Genomic DNA, 22,804 nt, shown 5'->3' on the forward strand with positions numbered 1-22,804 from the left:
TCATATGGTAGTTCTATATTTAATTTTTTGAGGAACCTTCATACTGTTTTCCATAGTAGCTGTTAGAACTAGAAATTCTTTCTGTAAGATCTCTTTTCCTCCACTGTCTACAGATGATGGACCCAATATCTCATTGTTTCTTTTTTCTCTCATTTTTTTCATTGTTTCTTTAAAGAGTTACTTCCAGAATGTTCCTCCTCATAAATGTAATCATTTCTTAAATGATGACTTTATACAATATGATGAAACTGCCATAGTCAAGGAGAGAAGCAGTCCAGGACATTGAATTTTTAGCTACTGCCTGTTTTCCAAGGCAGGAAGGAGAAAGGCCCTGAGCAAGGCCTGCCCTGTGGCCTTCACCTCTGGGTTCTTGATTTTTTTTCCATAATTTCTCCCTACCCAGGCTCCCAGATTCCTGTAGGCGAACAGAAGTGCCCTGGGCCTTCTCTCATTAGCTCCTAACCTCATGCCCCCAGACTGGTCATCCCATGGTTGAACCTGACCCGGAACTTGTCTTGGATAAGGAAAAGCACTTAGGTTTATCATAGTGCAAAATGAAGTATCTGTCCTTTGGCAGGTACAGAAAATAGAATCTGCATCTTTCTGCTTCTGAGGAAAACCCTAAAGGTGCTGAGAACAAATAGGCATCTCCTTACTGCCCCCGCCTGATGAAAAGTAGGGACTGCTGGGAGGAGAAAAATAAAGCTAAAAATGTAAATTCAATTTATACCTACCTGAATTATTTAAAGATCCAGACTTTTATCCTCACAGGCCCTGAAAGTTTTGGCCTTCCTGACCAATGAGAAATACAAGCTACCTACACCTGTAATTTTAATGCTCCCTTAAAATACTCTCATTTTACAAGTGTGTGAAAATCCCTGCCCTCCCTACCATAAAGCATTTATACAAAGGATGTGTTTAAGTTTATGATTATTAAAAGAGATGAAGGAAATCCTTGAACACTTCCAATTGTTATCTGCCTTTTTTTAAATTAGAAGGATGTTGGGTTTAAGATTTTTCATTTATGATCCCATGGGGAATTAAAACAGTAATTTCTCCTTAGGTAAAGAGGTAATTTGATGGATTTTGCTAGTTTCTTAAAATAGCAATTTGGATTATTTGGAAATGCCTTAAGTAGTCATCTTTAGTAATAGTGTTAATATAAAATATTTTTAGAATGATTGAAACAGAACATTAGTGGAATGCAAACATTATCACAAGAATGATCTTTTCTTTCTCCTTTAGAATTTGGTATTTATTCATTTCTTACTAAACTTGAAATTTTGAATATTATTTCAAATTTACCTCCTCCCTTCAAGTATTGTGCTTAGTTTGCCTAAATATTGAAAGTAACCTTGAAGACAAATGTTGAAACAATTTTCAAAATCATTTAAGAAGCAGTTTCCTCCAAATATATAAGAAGTTAAAGAAAATGGTATTTTTTTAAAGTTTTTTTTTTAAAATATATCTTTATTGATTTCAGAGAAAGGAAAGGAGAGGGAGAGAGAGGGATAGAAACATCAATGATGAGAGGGCCATTGATCGAGCCCGCAACCGGGCATGTGCCCTGACCGGGAATCGAACCCCGATTGCCTGGATCCTAGGTTGACCGACGCTCAACCGCTGAGCCACGCCCGGCCGGGCGAAAATGATATTTTAAAATAATAGCCATATTTGAGCAGCTAAGAAAAAGGAGTATGATCTAAGAAAACCTTGGAGGAAATTGCTCAACTGTGGTTCACACTTAAGAAAATGTCATCATGTGAATGAGAAATTATAATCAATTTCAGATTAAAAAAATGCCATTTCCCACTCTGTCCCATCCCCCTGCAAAATGCCATTCATTTCCTCCTAAGGAGATATGACTATGCCAGGTAAGTCCGTAGCAGGTTTAACGTTCATTTAATTCATTCATGCACACTTGCCATCTTCCTGCAACTCTGCCCATTCTCAGCTTTCTCTTCAACTATAGGACCATTCAGCACTCCTCGGAGACCCAGCCCTCCCCTTGGGCATTAACTCCCATCCCTGTCTGGACTGTTCTAGAACCTTGTTCCAGCAATTCTTCTGCCTTTGTTGGTTATCCCCTCCGCCCAATCAACATACAAGCATGCTGTTATTTCCCCTATCTTATACAAGCCCCTTATCGATTCCACTTCTTCCAATTATCACTCACACATTTTCCATCCTTTTGCAGCAAAACTTGAAAAACAATGTATAAATTCACTATCTCCATTTCTTCTCATTTTCTTTGTAAGTCAGTCAATATTTTACCCTCATCATTTCACTGAAATTGCTCTCCTCAAGTTCACCAGTGGTCACCATGTCACGCATCCAATGGCCGATTCTCATTTCAAAACTTACTGGACCCAGGGCAGCACGGAAGCCACTTCACTCCGTTTCTTCTCAGCCTCATTTGCTGGTTCTCCCTCATTCACTGGGCTCCTAATTTAGTCCTTTGACATCTCTTTCTACAAACACTACTACTTTCCTCAGAAATCTCCTCTGCTCTCATGACTTTAAGTTTCTTCTGTAAACTGATGATCCCCAAATCTGTACCTGCCCTGTACTAGCCAACACTCCAGATGGTGTGCATCCAGCTGCCTACTTCACATCGTCACTAGGATATCTAACAGACACCTCAAAACAGAATTCCTGATCTTCCCCCTTAAGATTATGCCCTCCCGTAAAAAAAGATATGTCCACTTCCTAACCCCTGGAAAGGATGACTGTGACCTTGTTTGGAAAAATGGTCTTGGTAGATATGATTAAATAAGTTAGGGGTCTATAGATGAGTTCATCCTGGATTAACTGGGTGAGACAACCCCAATGAAAAGTCTCACGAGGTGACTTTTGACATATCACTAACCCCACTGCCATCCTGTGAAGGAAACAAAAACACACACACACACACTCTACTCACTACCATTTCTGTAGATCTGAATTAGAATTTCAGAATCTGTCCCACAAAGATCATGGTCTCTTATGAAAATAATTTAAGAAAAACAGGATATAAAAACACATATAATTGAGCTGTATGTTGTAGCTATAAGACAGACTTTCTATAAATTACTTCCAGACAAAGAGATGTACGCTTATTTTCTCCAAGCCCATATCTGGTTGTCAGCCATAATTAAAACAAGTGTGAAGCATCGAGATGATGTATGGTGCAGAGATTTTTATCTTTCAGCCTGAACTAGACATTGAAAGATAGATATGTATGAATCTGAGAGAAGACAAAAGGATAAAATGATCACTTACGAAACTGTCTGGATTGAGAGATGCCAAGAGGACTCGGGTAAATTACCTAGCACCGCATGAAGTCAACCAACAAACCTTAGACACTTAAGGACCTAATTGTGCAGGGCTGTCTACAAAGTACAAGGCAAAATAGAAGGGGGTGCAGGCAAGCATTCGTGGCAGCAGAGGGTTCACAGCTCGTCGGAGAGGCAGCAAGTAGCTGGCAAGGGCTTAACAATCTACACAAGAATTTTCTCCACAGCCAGAGGAGGGGAGAGAGGTGGAACTAGGGACTCCGCTGGGAAAAGAGGGGTTTCTGCTCTTAAGCTAAATTGCCCAAGAGTGAAGGAAGGGACCTGTCTCCCAGGAAAATTGTGTCCATGGCCCTTCACGTATATATCAATTTTTCTATTAATCGTATTAACATATTTAAATATATAACAAATATTTAAATTGTTCAATGTTTTGTGGTCAAATATAATACATAAGCATTGTAGAAAAAATTGAAAAAGTAGAAGGAATTTTAACAAATTCACTCATGTTCTTGCTCTCCAGGAGAAAACCATTGTTAAACTTTTGTGTGTTTTTCTCCATTCATATATAGTTGGAACATACACACATATATATTTTACTAAATTGGTATTTTTTTCACCTTGTATTACAGCATGAGCATTTTACCATCAACAAATATACTCAAACAAATTCCTGGGATTAGTTACAAATTATTCTTCTCCCCACTTTATTGAGGTATAATTGGCAAAATTATGTATATTTAAAGTGTACAAGGGGATAATTTGATATCTGTATATACTGTAAAATGATGACCACAAATTAACTAACACATCATCTCTGTTATCTTTGTTATCTCCGTGTGTACGTGGTGAGAATGCTTAAGATCCACTCTCTTAGCAAATTTCAAGTGTATGTTATTAGTCACCATGCTGTACCTTCAATCTTCAGAATTTACTTTTACATGAAAGTTTATAGCCTTTGACCAACATTTGCTCATTTCCCCCTCCCCCAGCCCATGGCAACAACCACTCTACTTTCTGGAGTTACAGTAATTTAAAATGTTTTAGTTTTTTCCAACCATTTGACAGTAATCATGAGTACTGATAAGAAAACTCTAGACTTTATCTATTTTAAAGTCCTTGCCAATTAGGCAGGGTTAAAAAGAAAATAATTCCACCCTGGCTGGTGTGGCTCCATTGGTTGGAGAGTATTCCTGTACACCAAGAGGCGGCACAGGTTTGACCCCTGATCAGGGCACATACGCAGGTTGCAGGTTCGAGTACAGGAGGCAACTAATCAAATGGTTTCTCAATCTCTCTCCCCGCCAAAAAGAAAATCAATAAACATATCCTCGCCCAAGGATAAAACATTAAAAAAAAAATACTGAGCCAAAAGAAAAGTCCATATTGCTTGCATCATATTTCAGTTTCTTTTCCTGGACTGAATCACAATAAATGCTCAACACAGCAAATAAGCTTAACTTTGATGTTTCTTGGCAAATAACGCCTGTTGTCTGAAGGAATTAACCTACCTCTTCAGGCTGTATTCACTAATTCTGTGCATTCTAACAAACTGTATTTTTGGATGCAACTATCATAGGGTTTAAAGAAAATAAATCACTATACCAAGATGAACACACCTCAATGTGAAGGTTTAAAGTGCTTCCAGGAAGCCAAATAATTGTCTATTAATAGCTCACTTAAAGATATTCTGCATAGGTTTTGCCAAGAACACAAATACTCAGTGGCAATCACCTGATTCTTCAAGGATCTTTCAAGACACTTGGGCTTTTTTGCTTTGCTGGGCCAGATGTCGGTAAACAGAATGGTCAAGATATAAAAGAAAAATTCCTGGAAAAGTGTATTTTAAGAGCAAGTTCACTTTCCTTCCCTCCCTTGCCTCTGCACCACTCCTTTAGTCCTATGGTTCTAACTAGCACACGGAGCCACTTAGGGTGCTTGAGATTCCCTAGTCCCATGCCCCCTATACTGACTGCCAGTATGGGATGGGCCCAAAATTTTGCCTTTGACAAGAATCCCCAAGTGATTCTGGACGTGGAACGCTGAGAAAACATCCCTTGAAGACCAGCTCTTCCTCCTTGGATCACATAGCATGGACCTCTTAAGTACCCAACATTTGACCTTTATATATATATATGAATATTCACAATGATTTCCTCAAGTACATAATCCTTAGGCCTTGCTCTAGCAGGCCTGCCACCAAGGAAATCATCAGCCTTCAAAACCTGATCTACATTGGAAGTCATTCAGAAAGTCATTCAGATTTACTCATCACTAGTGTATTAAAAAAAAAAAAAGTTCAACAGTATGTTCATCTCAGAGGTTTCCAACACATTTTATTTTGCAGACCACTGGTTTGTAGCTTTTGAGGACCAACATCTGTATAAATCCCTATAAATGTCCAATTAATTTCAGTCCTGTAGCAGCCTCTCAGGTACCGCACATCATCCTTAAATGGCTTGAGCTTCAGTGACACAGGCCAGACAGGCTGCCCTTGGGCTCCTGAAGCAGGGAAGTGTCCACAGTAAAGCCTCTTCCAGGGCTTTCTTTCCCCAGTGGCGGTTTCCTTTGGCAAGAAGTTGATCGGTTCACATGGTTTTGGGGCCTGTAAGCGGGAAGCATTCAGAAACTTGCAGCGATGTGATGCTTTTTCTCTTATGTAGACACTTGAGGGGTCAGTGTACTTGTGCTTAATGATAGGAATCCCTCCAGATTGCTTAGTAGGTTAAAATATAAGGAAGCCTCTGCTTCTAAGTAACACAGATAAACACCTTTTAGATTGCCTATTTTTTCTAGAACTACAAAATTTAATTCAAGAAAATATAGGTCCCATGAAAGACTTAAAAGTTTTATAAAACTAAAATCTAGTTTCCCCAATAAATTGTACTTTAGCCAAAACCCTCCCAATGCTTCTAAAATAATACTAAAAGGGGCATCTGATTATACAAGAGCAATAAAAAAAATTAAATATTTACTTGAATAACAAGTTTAAGTTCGAGCTGCAATGTTGGCAATGCAGATTTTTAACACATCACAAAAAGCGTGCACAAAAAAGTACTGGCGCAAAGGACAAAGTAATGCTTAGAATTAGGTTAAATAGCTGCTGACTTTAAGAAAACAAAAGGCCTGAAATCACTATACAAAATATAAAATGTATTAAGCACTACCATCCACAGAACAGTCTTTATTATTGATTCTATTTAAAAATTATTTGTGTAATTATATATTGAATTGTAAATGAGTATTATACATGACCCCCAACCCCTTTTAGAAGGCAATTCCTTGCTGCACTATAGAACATCTAATTACATTGCAAAAAGTATCCCATTTTTGCTATTGATAAAAGTTAATGATATTACTGTAAATACTAGGAAGACTACAAAAAAGAAAAAAGAAAGAAAATTTCCTTTTTGCCTTCCAAGTGCTTTCCATGCAGTTAAGCACCTGCCTTGTTTAACTGAATGCATATTGGGAAACATCCTGGGTCAAAGAGATGCTCTTGAATTAGACGACTAGGCTTTACAAATCACTCAAAGGAATCATGCAACCCTCTTCCTACTGGGATACCACTGTGTCACTTACCAATTCCATCTTTCCAGAATACCTTTCAAGACACTTAAAAAAGATCAGACTGATGATAAATATACATGAAATGAAAGACACAAACTGCAATTTGACACTACAACTGGTAATGCCTGTGCTATGTGAAAGCACCTTTAAAAAGAGCCTATGCGGCAAGAGATAAGTGTCTAAAGATTCAAAATGAATCAACAGTATTGGATAACAATATAATTCTCAACTCAGAAGCTGCCTCAAGATTAGGTGCATCTTCAGTTAATGTAACAGGAAAAAAAGGCAATGGATTTTATCTTATTAACTGCATCCATTAACAAATAAACCTCAGGTCACCAGATGTGTAGACACAATGAGAATTTTGTTGTTGTTTATAGTCTTTAATTGAAATGATGATAAAGGAAATAAATCTATTTAAAAAACAAAACCAAATAGCTATTTCGGTCTAGATTAAGAGGTGGCACCAGGTGTGGGATTCACATTTTGAGTGGCCACCTGTGGTGCGACTTCGATGATCCGGGGTTTGTCTATGATTCTGGCTGTACGGTTGCCCTTCTCTACGATCCCAATAATCCATGCTTGGTGACCTTCACCATATTTGGGAGACTTTATCTCTGCACAGAACCGAGCCGCTTGCTCACGTGGTAAACAGATTAGAAGGCCTCCTGGCAAAGAAAAAATTATCATTAGTTGTGATGCCATGTGAGCAGTTTCTCTGTCACTACCTAAAAAATTCTTGCATAGATCTAAGCTCAACCAAGAACTTCTATCTTCAAGCTGTCCTTTCCATTCAACTAAGAAGCCTGCTCCATTTTGCCTTCACCTATTCCAGATTAAAGTGTAGTTAAGCCATTTCTTGCAAAACTCCTACTATAGTAAAAAACACATATACAGTAACAAACTTTAAACTGTGAAGATGACCTACTTGTGAACCACTGAATGCTGTGTCGAAGTAGGTATTTGAGGCCTCAATAACATACATGGTAGTTATTTTTTCCATACTACTTTGAAAACAAAAGTTCCCCCCACTTCTTTTTTTTTTTTTTTTTTTAAATCAATCAAGCACACTTTGTTAGCTAAATCTAAATTTCTCTTGGGACAGGATTCTTTATTTTTGTTAATCCTCACCTGATGATATTTTTTCCATTGCTTTTTCAGAGAGAGGAAGGGAGGGAAGTGGAGAGAGAGATAGAGAGGGAAACATTGATGTGAGAGCGCCACATCCACTGGTTGCCTCCTGCCCGCTCCCGACTAGGGACACAGAGCGAACCCACGACCCAGGTATGTGACCTTGATCAGGAATCTAACCTGACATTTTGGTGCTCAGGCCAACTCTAACCACTGAGATACAGGGCAAGTTTCTTCTCTTCTTTTAATCCTCACCTGAGTATGTTTTTATTGACTTTGAGAGAGAGAGGAATAGAGAGAAACATCGACCAGTTGCCTCCTGTATGCACCCTGATTGGAGATGGAACCTGAAATGTAGGTATGTGCTCTGACCAGGAATTGAACCCACCACCTTTTGGTGTATGGGATGATGCTCCGACCAACTGAGCCACCAAGCCAGGACTGGGACTAACTTTTTGTTTCTTCAGTTTATTCTGGGTTATCTTTTTCTCCTATGGAACCTCTTCTTCTGGTTTAGGAACAACCTGCTCTTTTTCAGAAAGGTTCACCTCAATGTGGCAGGGAGAGCTCCTGTGTGGGTTAATTCGCCCTTGAGCTCTAAGTTCTGTGCCACATCTTGGGAATTTTGTTTATCTGGATGTTCTCAATGACCAGAGCATCTACACCTAAACCCTTCCGTTCAGCATTACTCTCTGCATTTTTAAGCACATGGAGGAAATATTCAGCACTCTTTTGGGGCCACTGACCCGGTGTCCAGCCCCATTGTTTGGCCTGGCACACCTACCAACTTCACCACTGTAACGATGGAATGGCACATGTTCCTTCTGTAGTGACATCCTCAGATACCTGGTGGCTTTTCAAATACATAAAGCCTTGATGGCCTGGGCAGTTTCACAAGTGTTCTTAAACTGAACATGAAGATTTAAACCTCTTGATCTGCATGATTTTGTGGGGTTTTCTGGAAGAAGTGAATAGTGAACCATTTTCAGAGGTCATCTTAGGCTGCTTATGGGATTTTGCTTCTTTCTTAAAGACAGGATCCTCTACTAAACTGAGAGACCTACCAGAGAACCAGAGCCCTTCTACAGGGCTGAACCACGGCCCTTCTACAGGGCTTTATGGTCATTGCCTCTGGCTGCATCCCAGAACCTTTTGGGGAGCTGTTGTAATTACTGATGACCAGGCCCACCCCAGTCTGACTGAATTGGGTGTCCTAGGGATTGGGTCTAGGTATGCATATTTATTTATTTTTTTAATTTTCAAAAATTGATTTTAAGGAGGAGAGAGATATAAGAAACATTGATTGGCTGCCTCCCACATCTGCCCTAACCTGGGATCGAACCCACAACCTGAGTATGTGCCCTGACCAGGAATCAAACCTGCCACCTTTTGGTGTAAGGAATGATGCTCCAACCACCTGAGCCACACTGGCAATGGCTAGATATGCATATTTCTTAAATCCCTAGATAACTGGACTCTTTTGCCAGGGCAAGGACATTACCGAGGTATAGTAAGTCCTCGATTTTGTGGACCTCAATTTAAGACTTTGGATTTAATGGACAAAATTTCCGATTCGTATATCATATGTGAAAATTAACACCCTGTTCATTTTAAAATGCTTTTAACCAAGATTTGCTTATAATTAACAGATTATTTTTTTTGCTATTAATTCACTGTTATTTTTAACAAATTTTAGCAATTAGGTTACGTGTTGGAAAAAACACATTGTAGTAATTTCATCAACATAAAAAACTATTACATATCTGCAACTATAGTCTACATATTGAAATCCAAGAGTCACCACTTGTTGAATGATTACCATGTGATCACACCTCATCCCGAGAGGTAATTGGTGCTGTTGTCATGTGGTGTGACTTTACGCAGTTTTATCGTGTGCCAGGAGATGTTCCCATGTGCGCTAAGCCATGCCCCAGCCATGTGCACTTGTTTACTCTCAGTGACTGGTGAATGCACGCATTCACTAGACCTATATTCAGTATAAATTTAAAATTACTGCAATATGTGTAGAAAACTTTTCTGTTAAACTTTTCGTGCATACTTAATTTCAATTACACAAACATGTCTACATAAGTAAAAACAGGTAAAGTAACTAATTTGTCAATTTTTTAACACACACATTTGGAAAACCTACTTTACCATACATAACAGATTTTTGGCTTTAATGAACACCCCTTCACCTGAATTACTCCATTATATCAAGGTTTTACTATATAAAGGAAAGAAAACAGGAAGAAGAGACTGAAAAAAAAGGGGGACTTAAAGGATAAAATACAGGAGTCACGGGGAAAGGAAAAAATGGGTCAAAAGGAAAAACGGCACTTTGAAAACATACTACACTGTTTCATTGTTAAAGCAATTTTAGACTTTCTTCCCAAGGAAAACAACAGCTTGTTCAATGTAACCTATGATTAAGTTATTTTAAATGCTAGGTTTCCAATGAAAATTGAGTAGTGACTTATTTTTCCCGTAATCTTCCTTCCTCCCATTCTATCACCAAACACAGGCAACAATGGACTGAAATAAGGCTGCGCCGTCCCACAGGGTGGCGGGAGCCGGGGAAGCTACCGCGCAAAGGGGCTGAGAGCACTGGCTGCTCAGGAGGCCAAGGTTATCAGCACTGACCTCACACAAAATGGGGTCACGCTCATTTACCTAGATTCTTCCTTCTCACGAAACTTTCCGTTAGCCTCACTAGTTTAATCCTCAGATTTGGGCCCAGAATCCTCGTACCTGATGTCTCCGGGCAGGTCCCATGCATGAGGCCGAACATGTTTCCGCAGGCCTTGCTCACAGCAGCCATCTTGGCCAGCACCGGGAGGTTGTGAATCACAAAGGACACTTCGTTCCTCTGCTGCTTGGCCAAGTTCTGCGCATGGCCCAGAATTCCAAAGCCTGTGATGTCTGTGGCAGCGTGGGCGTTGAACGTGTGCATGAGTCCAGCAGCTAAGAGACCAGAAAATAAATTTTTTATTTGGTGTAATAAATGGAGACTTTCTGAAAAAAACACCCCACCTTTCCTCAAGTCAAAATCTTAAATACGCTTTTGATGTCAAAATTCCTAATTGTGAGGGAGATGGCATAGTGAAATAATGAAAATGTAATTTTAAAAAATCAACAAAACCCACAGTGAAACTGTGAAAGTTGGTTTACTTCAATTTCAACCACTTAGAACTATCAGGTGCTTCAATTAACAGTAACTTCCCAATAAACTAAAAAGTTTGCATGGAAGAATTACAATCATAACAAAAGGTAAATATGTCCAAACCATCCTTAAATCAAAGACGAGGACTTTTTTTTAAAAGAATAGTTTACCGATTTTTTAGAGAGAGGAAAGGAGGAGAAACATCGATGCATGAGTGCAACATCAATCAGCTGCCTCCTGCACGCTGCCTACGGGGGATCAAGCCCAAAACCTGGGTATATACCCTGACCCAGAATCAAACTGGCAACTTTTTGGTGCATGGGATGACACCCAACTGAGCCACATCGGCCAGGGCAAAGAACAGGACTTTTAAAGACTGACTTAAATTCTAGGCAATCTCGCTAGAAGTAAAGGTCAATTTCTAATTTTTTAATTAAATAAAAAAGTACTCTTTAGTTTTGGAGTAGTTTTAGGTTTACATAAAATTGAATGGAAAGTGCAGGAAGTTTCCATATGCCCCCTTTCTCCTATTAATATTTACCATTAGTGTGATACATATGCTATGTGATGAGCCAATATTGATACATTAACTAAATTTCATTGTTCACACTGGGGTTCACTCTTTTTTTTTTTTTTTTAAAATATATCTTTATTGATTTCAGAGAGAGGAAAGGAGGGAGAGAGAGATAGAAACATCAATGATGAGAGAGTCACTGATCAAGCCCGCAACCCGGGCATGTGCCCTGACCGGGAATCGCACCCCGATAGCCTGGATCCTAGGTCGACGCTCAACCACTGAGCCACGCCCGGCCGGGCAGGGGTTCACTCTTGATGTTGTATAGTCTATAGGTGTTGACAAGCGTAAATATAACATGTATCCATCACTACATTATCATAGAGACGTTTCACTGCCCTAAAAATCCTGTGTTCCACCTATTCATCTCACTCCCTTACTCCTGCTAACCACTAACTTGTTACTGTCTCTAGTTTTACCTTTTCCAGAATGTCATATAGTTGGAATTATGGTGCTTGGTCTTTTCAGATTAGCTCCTATCATTTAGTAATATGCATAAGGTTCCTCCAGGTCTTTTCATGTCTCCACAGCTCATTTCTCTTTAGCTGTCAATAATATTCCACTGTCTAGATGTACCACAGTTTATCCATTCACTTACCGAAGGATCTGGCTGCTTTCAAGTTTTAATAATTATAAAGCTGTGACAAACATCTGTGTGCAGATTTCTGAGCAGACAGAAGTTTTCAATTCATATGGGTAAATACCGAGGAGCATAACTGCTGGATCATATGAGTATAGTTTTGTAACAAACCACCAAACTGTTTTCCAAAGTGGCTGCACCATTGTGCATTCCCACCAGCAATGAATGAGTTCCTATTGCTCCACATCGCTGTCAGCATTGTTATTGTCAGTGTTTTGGTTTTAAGCCTTTCTAGCAGGCTTGTAGTAGTATCTTGTTTTAAACTGCCATTCCCTAATGACATATAATGTGGAGCACCTTTTCATATTTGTCATCTGTATATCTTCTTTAGTAAGGTGTCTGTTTAGGTCTTCTGCATATTTTTAAATTGGGTTGTTTTCTTAAAGTTGAGTTTTAAAGAATTCTTTGTATATTCAGAATACCAGTCCTATGTCAGAATTGTGTTTTGCCAAGATTTTCAAGTCTGTGGCTTGTCTTTTCATCCTTAGTGTCATTCACAGAGGAGATGTTCTTTGTATTAATGAAATCCAACTTCAATTTTTTCTTTTATGGACAGTACTTTTGGTGTTGAATCTAAAAGGCATCACCAAACCCAAGGTGACCTAATTTTCTTCTGGGTTATCTTCTAGGAGTTCAACAGTTTTGCATTTTACACTTAGGTCTATAATCCATTTTGAGTTAATTTTTATGAAAGGTATAAGGCCTGTGTCTATAATCACTGTTTACCTGTGGATGTCCAGTTGTTTCAGCACCATTTGTTGAAAAGGTTATCCTTTCTCCACTGAATTGTCTTTGCTATTTTGTCAAGAATTAGTTATCTATATTTATGAGGGCCTATTTCTGGACTCTTTAGTCTGTTCCACAGATATATTTTTCTCTTCTTTCACCAATATCACACTGTCTTGATGACTGTAGTTTTAGCAGCCAGTGATGTTTATTACTGAGGTTTACTACATCAAGGGCGTAGCAAAAAATAGCAAATATGTAATTCAATCATTATCCCTGCACTTATTAAATGTGACTCTTCTATGAGTTTTTTAAAAAATGTATTTGGTTTTCCCTAAAATACAGCCTATATAAGAACAGTAAAATATGTGGTTGATGCCTTTTATTTTCAGAACAAGCTGGTGCCCTAGGTGACCAACTTCCAAAGGTAACCAAAAACATTTTAATCACTATGATGTCACTGATTTTTAGATACTTGATGTACTTTAACTGACTGTGGTCACTCTTCTTTTCAATACTTACGTTGTCTCCCCCCCCTCCCCCATTTGACTGGTGGGAGCCTCTTCGAGTTATGTGAAGTGACATGATCCCACTAGCTGCTGATAGTTCCATTACTTTTAGGCACAGGATGTTCCAGGCTTATCTTTTGTATTTCCTGTCCCACAGTTGGAATAAGCCATTTCCCCAAGAAGTCCTGGCATTTTTTAGTGGAAAATGATAATTTTCAGATCAGAATCTTGGCACTAGGAGTTCATTACTAATAGGTTATCACTGCTTTCGGCCTTTTCATTAGGCTTGAAAATAAGCATTTTTAGAGGGAAAAAATGCTGAGTTTATACTGATAACTCCAAATTAAAGATTAGTTTTTACTTAGCTTCTTTCATATAATTCTTCTCTATGTGGTTTGCCATTAAGTTGATAGACATTAGGCAACTTTAAAAAAATTGGTTTAGATTTGTAAGATGTGCTCTTTTTTATTAAAAATTTTAAACTATAGAAAATGACATAAAACATTCAGAAGTCAAACTTATAAAACAATACATTTTCAGAGTCTGCTTTCTCCCTGTTCTGTTCCCTCTTATATGTAACAATTTTTACTAGTGATGTTTCCATTGCTTCTTTTTGAAAATATAAAACACCTATTATTTCATATTCATATGAACACAGAAAATGAAGCACACTGTACATGATTCTGCCCTTGCTTTTTTCCTTTACTCATATCCGAGATAGCTCCCTAGTACTAAAGACCTCTCACCCCTTTTCATAACTACATGTGTGTATACAGACTAGATAATTCATCCACCTATCCATGGACCCAGATTGTTTCCTTCTTTTGCAATTATTAACAGTGCTTCAATGAATGGCCTTATACACATGTCACTTCATATTTTGGCCACTGTAGCTTTATGACAGATTTACAGAAGTGGGACTGCTTGGTCAAATAAATGTATGCATAATTTTTGCTAGATATGACCAAATATTCCTCCACAAGCATTCTGCCATACTATATCCCTACCTACAATGTATAAAAAATAAGAATGAGCCCGGCAGGGAGTGGCTCAGCAGATGAGCATCGACCTAGGATCCAGGAGATTGGGGTTCGATTCCCGGTCAGGGCACATGCCCGGTTTGCGGGCTAGGCAGCCGATCAAGGACTCTCTCATCATTGATGTTTCTATCTCTTTCTCTCCCCCTCCTTTCCTCTCTCTGAAATTAATAAAGATATATTGAAAAAAAAGAAAAAAAAGAATGAGGAATCATAAATGCTCAAATATAAGCAAAATAATAATCCACACAGGTAAAAATAAATCCACTACCAATTACTAGGCTATTGTTAAACTACTTAATTTGAAGGACAAAAAAGGAAAAAAGCTCCTCAAGCAGTTTAAGAGGCACAGGAACAGAACACAAATGAAAAGCCTTGGCTTTAAGCGATGAGATATCTGAGGATAAAGAAATAATTACTATTCAACTTTGGAATATAGCCAAAAAACTATTCCTGGAATACAGGGAAAATATTTGTGGAAAAGTTTGATCTCAAAATCAAGAGGCAAGAGGTAAATTAATTATGGTATATCTCTCTGACAAAACATCTAGCCATTAAAAATTATGTGTACAAGAATTACATAATATAGAAAAGAGAATATAGTAACATTAAATGACTAAAAGCAGATTCCAAATACATATAAAATGTATGATAACCACAGGTTTAAAATATCAACAATAGAACAACAGAAAAAAATCCTGGAAGAATACATAAAAATATTAATAGAAGCTATTTTTGGGTGCTGCAACTATGGACAATGTTTTTTCTCTTTTTTCATTTTCTAAAAACTTTTCATAATCAACATAATTTTTTTACAGTAGAAAAGATATATACAATAAACAGGAAAATATATTAAGGAATTTTTAAAAATGTAGCATACCATTGTAAACTGTTGTACAACCACTCTGGGAAACAATCAGCACCATCTAGAAAAGCTGAGGCGGTACAGACATCTTAGGCATGTGCGCCAGAAGCCTTGACCAAGGAAGTTCTCAGCAGCAACCCAAATGCCCAACAGCAGTAGGCCAGATAAGTAAGTCACAGAGTAGAAATTATACAGTGGAGAAAATGAAGGAAATACAACTACATGCACCATGGATGATGCTCAGGAACATTAAACAGTGAACAAAACAGCAAGAAAAACAGATACAGGTATGAGTTAATGAAACAAAAAATGTAAAACTAATTTATTGCTTAAGAATATAAGTCTAGCCCGGCTGGCACTGGCTCAGTGGTTGAGCATTGACCCTATGACCCAGATCATGGTTTGAGTCCCGGTCAGGGCACATGCCCGGGGTTGGGGGCTCGATCCCTGGCTGGGCTCTGTGCAGATTAATTTAGAAGCAAACCAGCCTTAAAAAAAATTTTTTTAAATGTTTTATTGAGCCTGGCCGGGCGTGGCTCAGTGGTTGAGCGTCGACCTAGGATCCAGCGATTGGGGTTCAATTCCCGGTCAGGGCACATGCCCGGGTTGCGGGCTCGATCCCCAGCAGGGGGCGTGCAGGAGGGAGCCAATCAATGACTCTCTCATCATTGATGGTCTATCTCTCTCTCCCTCTCCTTTCCTCTCTGTGAAATAAATAAAGATATATTAAAAAAAAAAAGTTTTATTGTGCCTGGCCAGTGTTGCTCAGTGGTTGAACATCAACCCATGAACCAGGTCATCAGTTCGATTCCCAGTCAGGGCAGGTGCCTAGGTTTCAGGCTCAATTCCCAGTAGTGAGAGTGCAGGAGGCAGCCAATCAATGTTTCTCTCTCTCTCCCCTTTCCTAAAATCAATAAAAACATATTAAAAATGAATGAATGAATGAATGAATGAATAAATAAAATGTTTTCCTGATTTTTTAGGGAGAGAAAGGGAGAGGGAGATAGGAACATCAATGAGAGAGAAACATCAATCAGCTGCCTCCTCCATGCCCACTACTGGGGATCGAGCCTGAAACCCAGGCATGTGCTCTGACCATCAAACTGGTGACCTCCTGGTGCATGGGTTGACACTCAACCACTGAGCCACACTAGCTGAGTGCAAATCAGCTTTTAGAATGCAAGTGCCAAGAAGGCAGGGACTTATGTCTGTTTTGTTCACTGCAGTCTCCCCAGCACTTGGAAGAGTGAAGGACACACTACAGGTGCTCATTAAATATAAACTGAATTAAGTGAATTTTGTATACCATGTGCTAGTCACTCTTTTTGGTACTTCACTGACATTTTTTCTTTTTAATAATCCTATAAATAGGGTCTTTTCCCCCCCTTCAGCTGAAAGGAAATACATATAAGAAATATATGCATATTCCATTCTCAAACCCAAATCTATCTAAAACCAGGGACCAATAGAGGAGGGTCTGCAGCAATTGGTCAAATCTGCCCATGGCCTGTTCCTCCAGCTAAGAATGGTCATTCTTTTACATGTTTAAAGTGTTGTGGAGGGAAAAAAACAACACAAATGAGACTGTATGTGTCCTGCAAAGCCTAAAATATTTCCCATCTTGACCCTGTTCTGAAGACTCGCCGACCGGTACAACAGACTGCCTCCTGCCCCAATACCTGTTCTGTTGAGCCTTGCCATGTTCATCATTGCCTCCTGGTATGCCAATTCCACATCTTCTTGAGTGACCACTAGTTTAATTTTATTCCATTTTTCAGGCTAATGTAGGAACATACATGAGGAAAAAAAGAGGGGGAAAATGTGATTAATCTTTACTTCTAACCACTGAAAGAAAAAGCCTGTTTTTCTTTAGTCATCCTATAGGGAATTTTATTTTTCTAATTTTGTACACAAAATTAAGTTTTCTAACTTCTTTCTCCTGTAACTATTATTTTAGGTGTTCATTAGACGTATCACTGTGGTGTCTTGTATGTTCTCAACGCACATTTCTGTAGTCAAATACTGTAGTGCAACTTACTAGCTACATAAAAGCAGCAGGACATATGGCTGCAGTGCACACACATAAAAGGTATGCTAACACCAGGCAGCTTCTCTGTGGTAGGATGTAGGCCGCGCATGAATAGTTTTGAATGTCCTTGGGTTCGCCTCTCCATCTCTCCTATAAAGCTGATGGCTTTATGTTTCATATAATTATAATGTTATTGACTTTACCTGAATTCTGGATCAAGGCTTCTTATGGACAAATGAATGCAAAAGCAACTTAAACTGCATGAGCACTGAGGGTAGCCGTGGTGACCACACAGGATATCATAAAAGAAAAAGCTGCTTCCCTTTTTCCTCAGTTGATTTTCAAAGCAGTTATGCGTTCTTGACTGTCACCATGATCATTAATGGCTACCATTCATGCATGCATACATTTATTTTTTAATGATAGCCAATAACTACCACTCAATGCAATAAAAAAATCTATGTGTTCCTCCCTTATCCCATTACTCCCCAACTCTTCCCGAGAGGTCACAACTACTCCGAATTTTATACTTGTCATTCCCCTGCCTCTCAAAAAATAGTATTCTCATACATATAGATGCCTAAACAATATGCTCTTTGGTTGCTTCTGACTTTTATGAAAAGGGTATTGTGCTGTTACACAGTCTTTGGAATTTGATTTTCCCAATTCTGAGCATTTAAAAAAAATGGTACAAAAGCAAAGGAGGTGTCAGGTTGGGGGTGAGGTGGCAAGAAGGATTCCAAACCCCTCATCTTTGATGCCCCTTTGCCTCACCTGCTTCCAACTCCCTTGCTGAATTACTCAGATCTGAGCAGCTGGATTGCAAAGCAACTCTGTAGATTACTGCCCTATAATGGCCTCTAATCAGGTTTACAGATGATCATACTTGATGGGAAATCTCCCCATCATCACTGGATGAGAAGGGAAAAATAACTAGGCTGTGGCAGCCTTAGAGATTTTCTGTTATATCAACCCAGCATATACTAGGTTATGAATAACATAAAAATTATTTTTCTTTTTTAACTGTTTATCAGGAATGATAGTTTCAGATGACAGTTGCAGAAATTAAAAGCATGTGATATATGTGAGATATACCACAAATCATATTAATTTATGAATTGTTATGACAGTGGGAAAAATCTTAAATGAATTATGATTATAGCTCAGTGGAAAAGTGACTCAGGATAAATATCTATATATTCTAGATGCTCCCACTACAAGATAATTATTTATCAAAATGTTCTGAGCTACTAATTAGTTTGAAAAGAGAAAACATACAAACAAAAACCAATAACCTCATGACTAAAATAATTTAAATTGTCAATAACCCTGGTCTTACTTATATCCCAAGCATCAAACTTTCTACACATTCTCTTCTGTGTTATTTTTAGTGATGTTTGAGATATGAAAGACAAAGCTATCTCAGCAAGAAATAAACAAACTCACTGCCTCGCAAATTCTCTTTATAGAGCTTCTTTGAAGCCCCAAGCTGGGGCTTACCTCCTTTAAGCATGCAGTACCTGAAACTCTGATTTAATAAAAGAATATGTACAATTCCTAGTATTTCTATAAAGGCATGACTGATATTAAACTCCCTGGTAGTGAAACTAAAGGAATTCCTTTTTAGAAGACAAGCTGATGACATTTAGAACTACACCTGAAACATGTTAAAACTTCTATTCAGCTCCCCCCAACCCCCCTTCAGGCAGGATCACTCACAATATCCAGCCACTGGTGCACTGCCACAGCCACTTGTGTCCCCAGGGGCTTGGTCAGAACGAGCACGTCCCCAGGCACTGCGTTATCTGGCCTGAAAAAAAGAACAAGGGTATGGTATGGTCAAATTAACCAAGGAGGTAAACTCATCACCAGTTAAATAGGAGAAAGAAAAGGCTGTTAAAAACATTGCATGTGCAAGCACTTACATTTAAGTTACTAATATCATGTGTTATAGCCTTGCAACTTGCTACTGAGGTTTCTACTACTGGGACAAAAACACTGAAAGAGAATAGAAGAACCTACCAATTACCTACTAGATCCAGCCCTCCAATAAAATGTAGACAGAAGCAAATCACCTAAGCCTTCAGAGGCAAAGGCCTGTCAGGCCCTGATTCGGCCATGCTCGTGTGCAATTTTCAATACAGACCCTCCATGCTTCTGAGGCAACAAGACTTCTAAAACAAAGATTGTTTCTCAGACTGTGGGATTTGGCTCAAATTTGTGGGTATAAAGTTTTGGTGATTTCAGCATCAAAGTTTCAAACTCAGACCAACCAATAATAAGTTTCATACTTGGCACTCAGATCACTGAAGACTGGTACAAATGGTTGCTTCCAGGAAGGGAAACTGGTGATGAGGCGTGAATGAAGGACTAGTAGAGCCCTTTATACCTTCTGAATTCTGAGCCATGTGAACACAGTGCTATCAGTACCTCTTCACAAAATCAGAAAAACAAATGGAGTTTATACTTCCTTCGGAAAATAGAACAGGGTGGCTTTTCTTAACAAGACATGTAACATGGAAAGTGGTAACTTGTGTTAAGAGAGAACTTCTTAAAAAATCTAGAAATAGCTAAAAACCACATTAAAAGGTGCTCAATATCATTAGCCACCAGGGAAATGCAAATCAAACCAAACCACAGTGAGGTATCACCTCAAATCACTAGGATGACTATTATAAAAGTAAAATAAGATGTGGAGACATTGGAACCCTGCTACATTGCTATTGGGAACCAGTTTGATGGTTCCTCAAGTTAAACAGGTGCCACATGACCTAGTAATTCTTAGGCATATATACCCAAGAGAATCAAAATGTATATCCACATAAAAACTTCTACGCGCATGTTCATAGCAACATCATTCATAATAGGTGGAAATAACCCAACAATCTATCATCTATGAATAAAATGTGGTATGTCCACATAATGGAACATTATTCAGCCATAAAAACAAATGAAGTATTGATACATGCTACACAACATGGATGAAACTTGAAAGCATTATGTCTAAAGACGCCAGACATAAAACACCATATATTGTATGATTCCACCTTTATGAAATTCCTAGAATAGGCAAATACAGACGGAAAGTAGATTAGTGGTTCCCAGAGGATGGAGGGAGGAGGGAATTGGGAGCGACTGCTTATGGATACAGGACTTCTTTTTTTGGGGGTGGTGGTGACTGAAATATTCTGGAATTGGATAGTGGTGATGGTTGCACAATCTTATGAACACAAAAAACCCAATGACGTCTATACTTTTAAAAAGCTGGGTTTTATATTATATAAAATTTTGTTATGTAAATTTGTTATGTAAAATTTTTATTATACTTCAATAAACAATATTTAAAAATTTAAAAACAAAGTGCTGATACATGCTACAAAGTGGATGAACCTTAAAAATAATATTATGTAAAGTAAAAGACGCCAGGATGGGGAGTGACAGCTAAGGGGGATGGGGTTTCTTGTTGGGGTGATGAAAATGTTCTAAAACCGACTCTGGTGTTGGTTGCAAAACCGTGACTATTACCAAAGACGTATATACTTTGAACTATATATTTTAAATTCAACTACATGTATATACTTTAAATAGGTGAATTTTACATTATGCAAGTTATATGTCAATGAATCTATCTTAAGAAAAGAAAGAGAACCAGGCCAGGTGACATGGAACAAAAACAACTTACATGATGAATTCATTGGGCTGGCAGACAGTTGTAGCCACTCCTCCCAAAACAATCCAGGGGTTTAACACTGTTTGGCCGCCCGTTACAGATGTTCCTGCCTCCTCTGCTGCATCTTTAAAACCCTGTATAATTAGGGGCATCACTTTATCCCTTTCCTAGGGTTTAAAAGGACACAAATTAAGTCACATAATTCAGTTCAAAACCAAGAAAAGAGAGTCTTCACTTGTAGTTATAAAGAGGATCATAAAACCCTAAAGGATGTCCTAAAGTTCACACTGTATAGGGAGTAAGAAAGTGGAAGGGAATAGTTTACACTAGCCATTTTATCAAAAGCTGGAATATATTATAGGTTATAATGTGAATGAATCCCGGACAACAGAGAAATAAAAACTGGAATGTGACTGGGTGCACAGGGCTACCCGAAATCTGAGCCAACTCTTTTAAACAGTCCTTAAGGACTCCAAAACTCACTTAATATGCACCCACCGCCCTCTCTCAGAGGGCTGTGCGCAAGCAATGGCCCACGTGCACATTTATGCGGGCAGAAAAGGGCCTACTGAAAACTCATTTCTATGAGGCAGGGAAAACTTCTTTTGGGGGACAAAAACATGTACCTTGGGAATTCATGTCTGAGTCAGAAAACAGGTACAGATAGCAAGGCTATAGATACTGCCAGGTAAGCATGGGAACATACGTGACACCCCAGACCCATCACTGTCTTACATCAATGCCCAACCAGCAACCAAAGGGAAGGGGCCTGCCCTGGGTCTGTAAGGCTGGCCCAGTCCACAGGCTTGGCATGGAGGTGCTATTACTGTGGCCTAGACTTTAAAACAAACCCAAATGTCTTGGCTTCAATCTACCCAGAAGAAAGGGAAGCAGGTGGCAGAAATGAAAATATGAATAGATCAGACTATTTTAATTCACTAATTACTGCCAAAAAGTGGAGAACAAGATGAAATACCAAAGCCATGCAGCCTGGGCTCCTCACTTTACAGATGTGAAAAGGTCTGACCAGCCAAGTGAAGTGATCAAGACAACAGACAGTAAGCAGCTGGCCCATCTCCTACTTACCCTGTCGGTCATTTTATTACTGATTCCAAGGAGCATCAGCATATTGTCACATTCTGTGACCCCCATTGCGTAGAGGTCACTGAGGACATTGGCACATGCTATTCTGCCCTAGAAGAGAGCGGAGACATGAGAAAGGACAAGAGGGGGACGGGGACTTTCCATGTTTAGAAACACAGTGAGCCTGCAGAGTACTTCCCAAGAGAACCTAGGGACTTTCCAGGGATGGCAGATGCTGGGATGGGGTCCTATTTCTGTGATTTGCAGACTGGTTACCTTTCCTTGATCACAGAACTAGGACATTCCCTCTTTCCAAATCATTCCTGTTCCAACCTTTTCTTTTTCAGACAGATCAAACAATTTCCATGTTCTTTCTCATTCTAAGTATCAGAAGCCTATAGTTTATTTAGATCAGGGGTGGGGAACCTTTTTCTGCCAAGGGCCATTTGGATATTTACAACCATCATTCACAGGCCATACACAATTATCAACTTAAAAATTAGCTATGAAAAAAGCTCCCAGATTTATTGAATTT

At 38.8% G+C, this 22,804-nt stretch overlaps 1 protein-coding gene and 1 pseudogene across 9 annotated transcripts in view; both read right to left on the reverse strand.

Moving 5' to 3' along the window:
• Window positions 1–5,582: 5,582 nt before the first annotated feature.
• Window positions 5,583–22,804, reverse strand: part of SEPHS1 (selenophosphate synthetase 1) — a 28,525-nt gene continuing 11,303 nt past the window's right edge. For 3 of the 8 annotated variants that reach the window (XM_081155727.1, XM_081155726.1, XM_081155733.1), the window contains 6 exons: window positions 22,273–22,380; window positions 21,199–21,353; window positions 19,236–19,326; window positions 17,167–17,266; window positions 10,725–10,937; window positions 5,583–7,510 (listed from right to left, as the gene is read on the reverse strand). In XM_081155727.1, the coding sequence (XP_081011853.1) occupies window positions 7,296–7,510; window positions 10,725–10,937; window positions 17,167–17,266; window positions 19,236–19,326; window positions 21,199–21,353; window positions 22,273–22,380 (882 nt within the window). In that variant the 3' untranslated portion in view covers window positions 5,583–7,295. The remainder of the gene's footprint in view (window positions 7,511–10,724; window positions 10,938–17,166; window positions 17,267–19,235; window positions 19,327–21,198; window positions 21,354–22,272; window positions 22,381–22,804) is intronic. The other 5 variants (XM_081155729.1, XM_081155728.1, XM_081155732.1 and 2 more) reach the window with 3 other exon arrangements.
• LOC308565947 (large ribosomal subunit protein uL22 pseudogene) lies at window positions 8,139–9,042 on the reverse strand (annotated as a pseudogene). The gene has a single exon. The product of its transcript is annotated as a large ribosomal subunit protein uL22 pseudogene (transcript).

Source organism: Miniopterus schreibersii (assembly GCF_964146895.1).
Source record: "Miniopterus schreibersii genome assembly, chromosome: 1".
In the NCBI taxonomy this organism is placed as follows: Eukaryota; Metazoa; Chordata; class Mammalia; order Chiroptera; family Miniopteridae; genus Miniopterus; species Miniopterus schreibersii.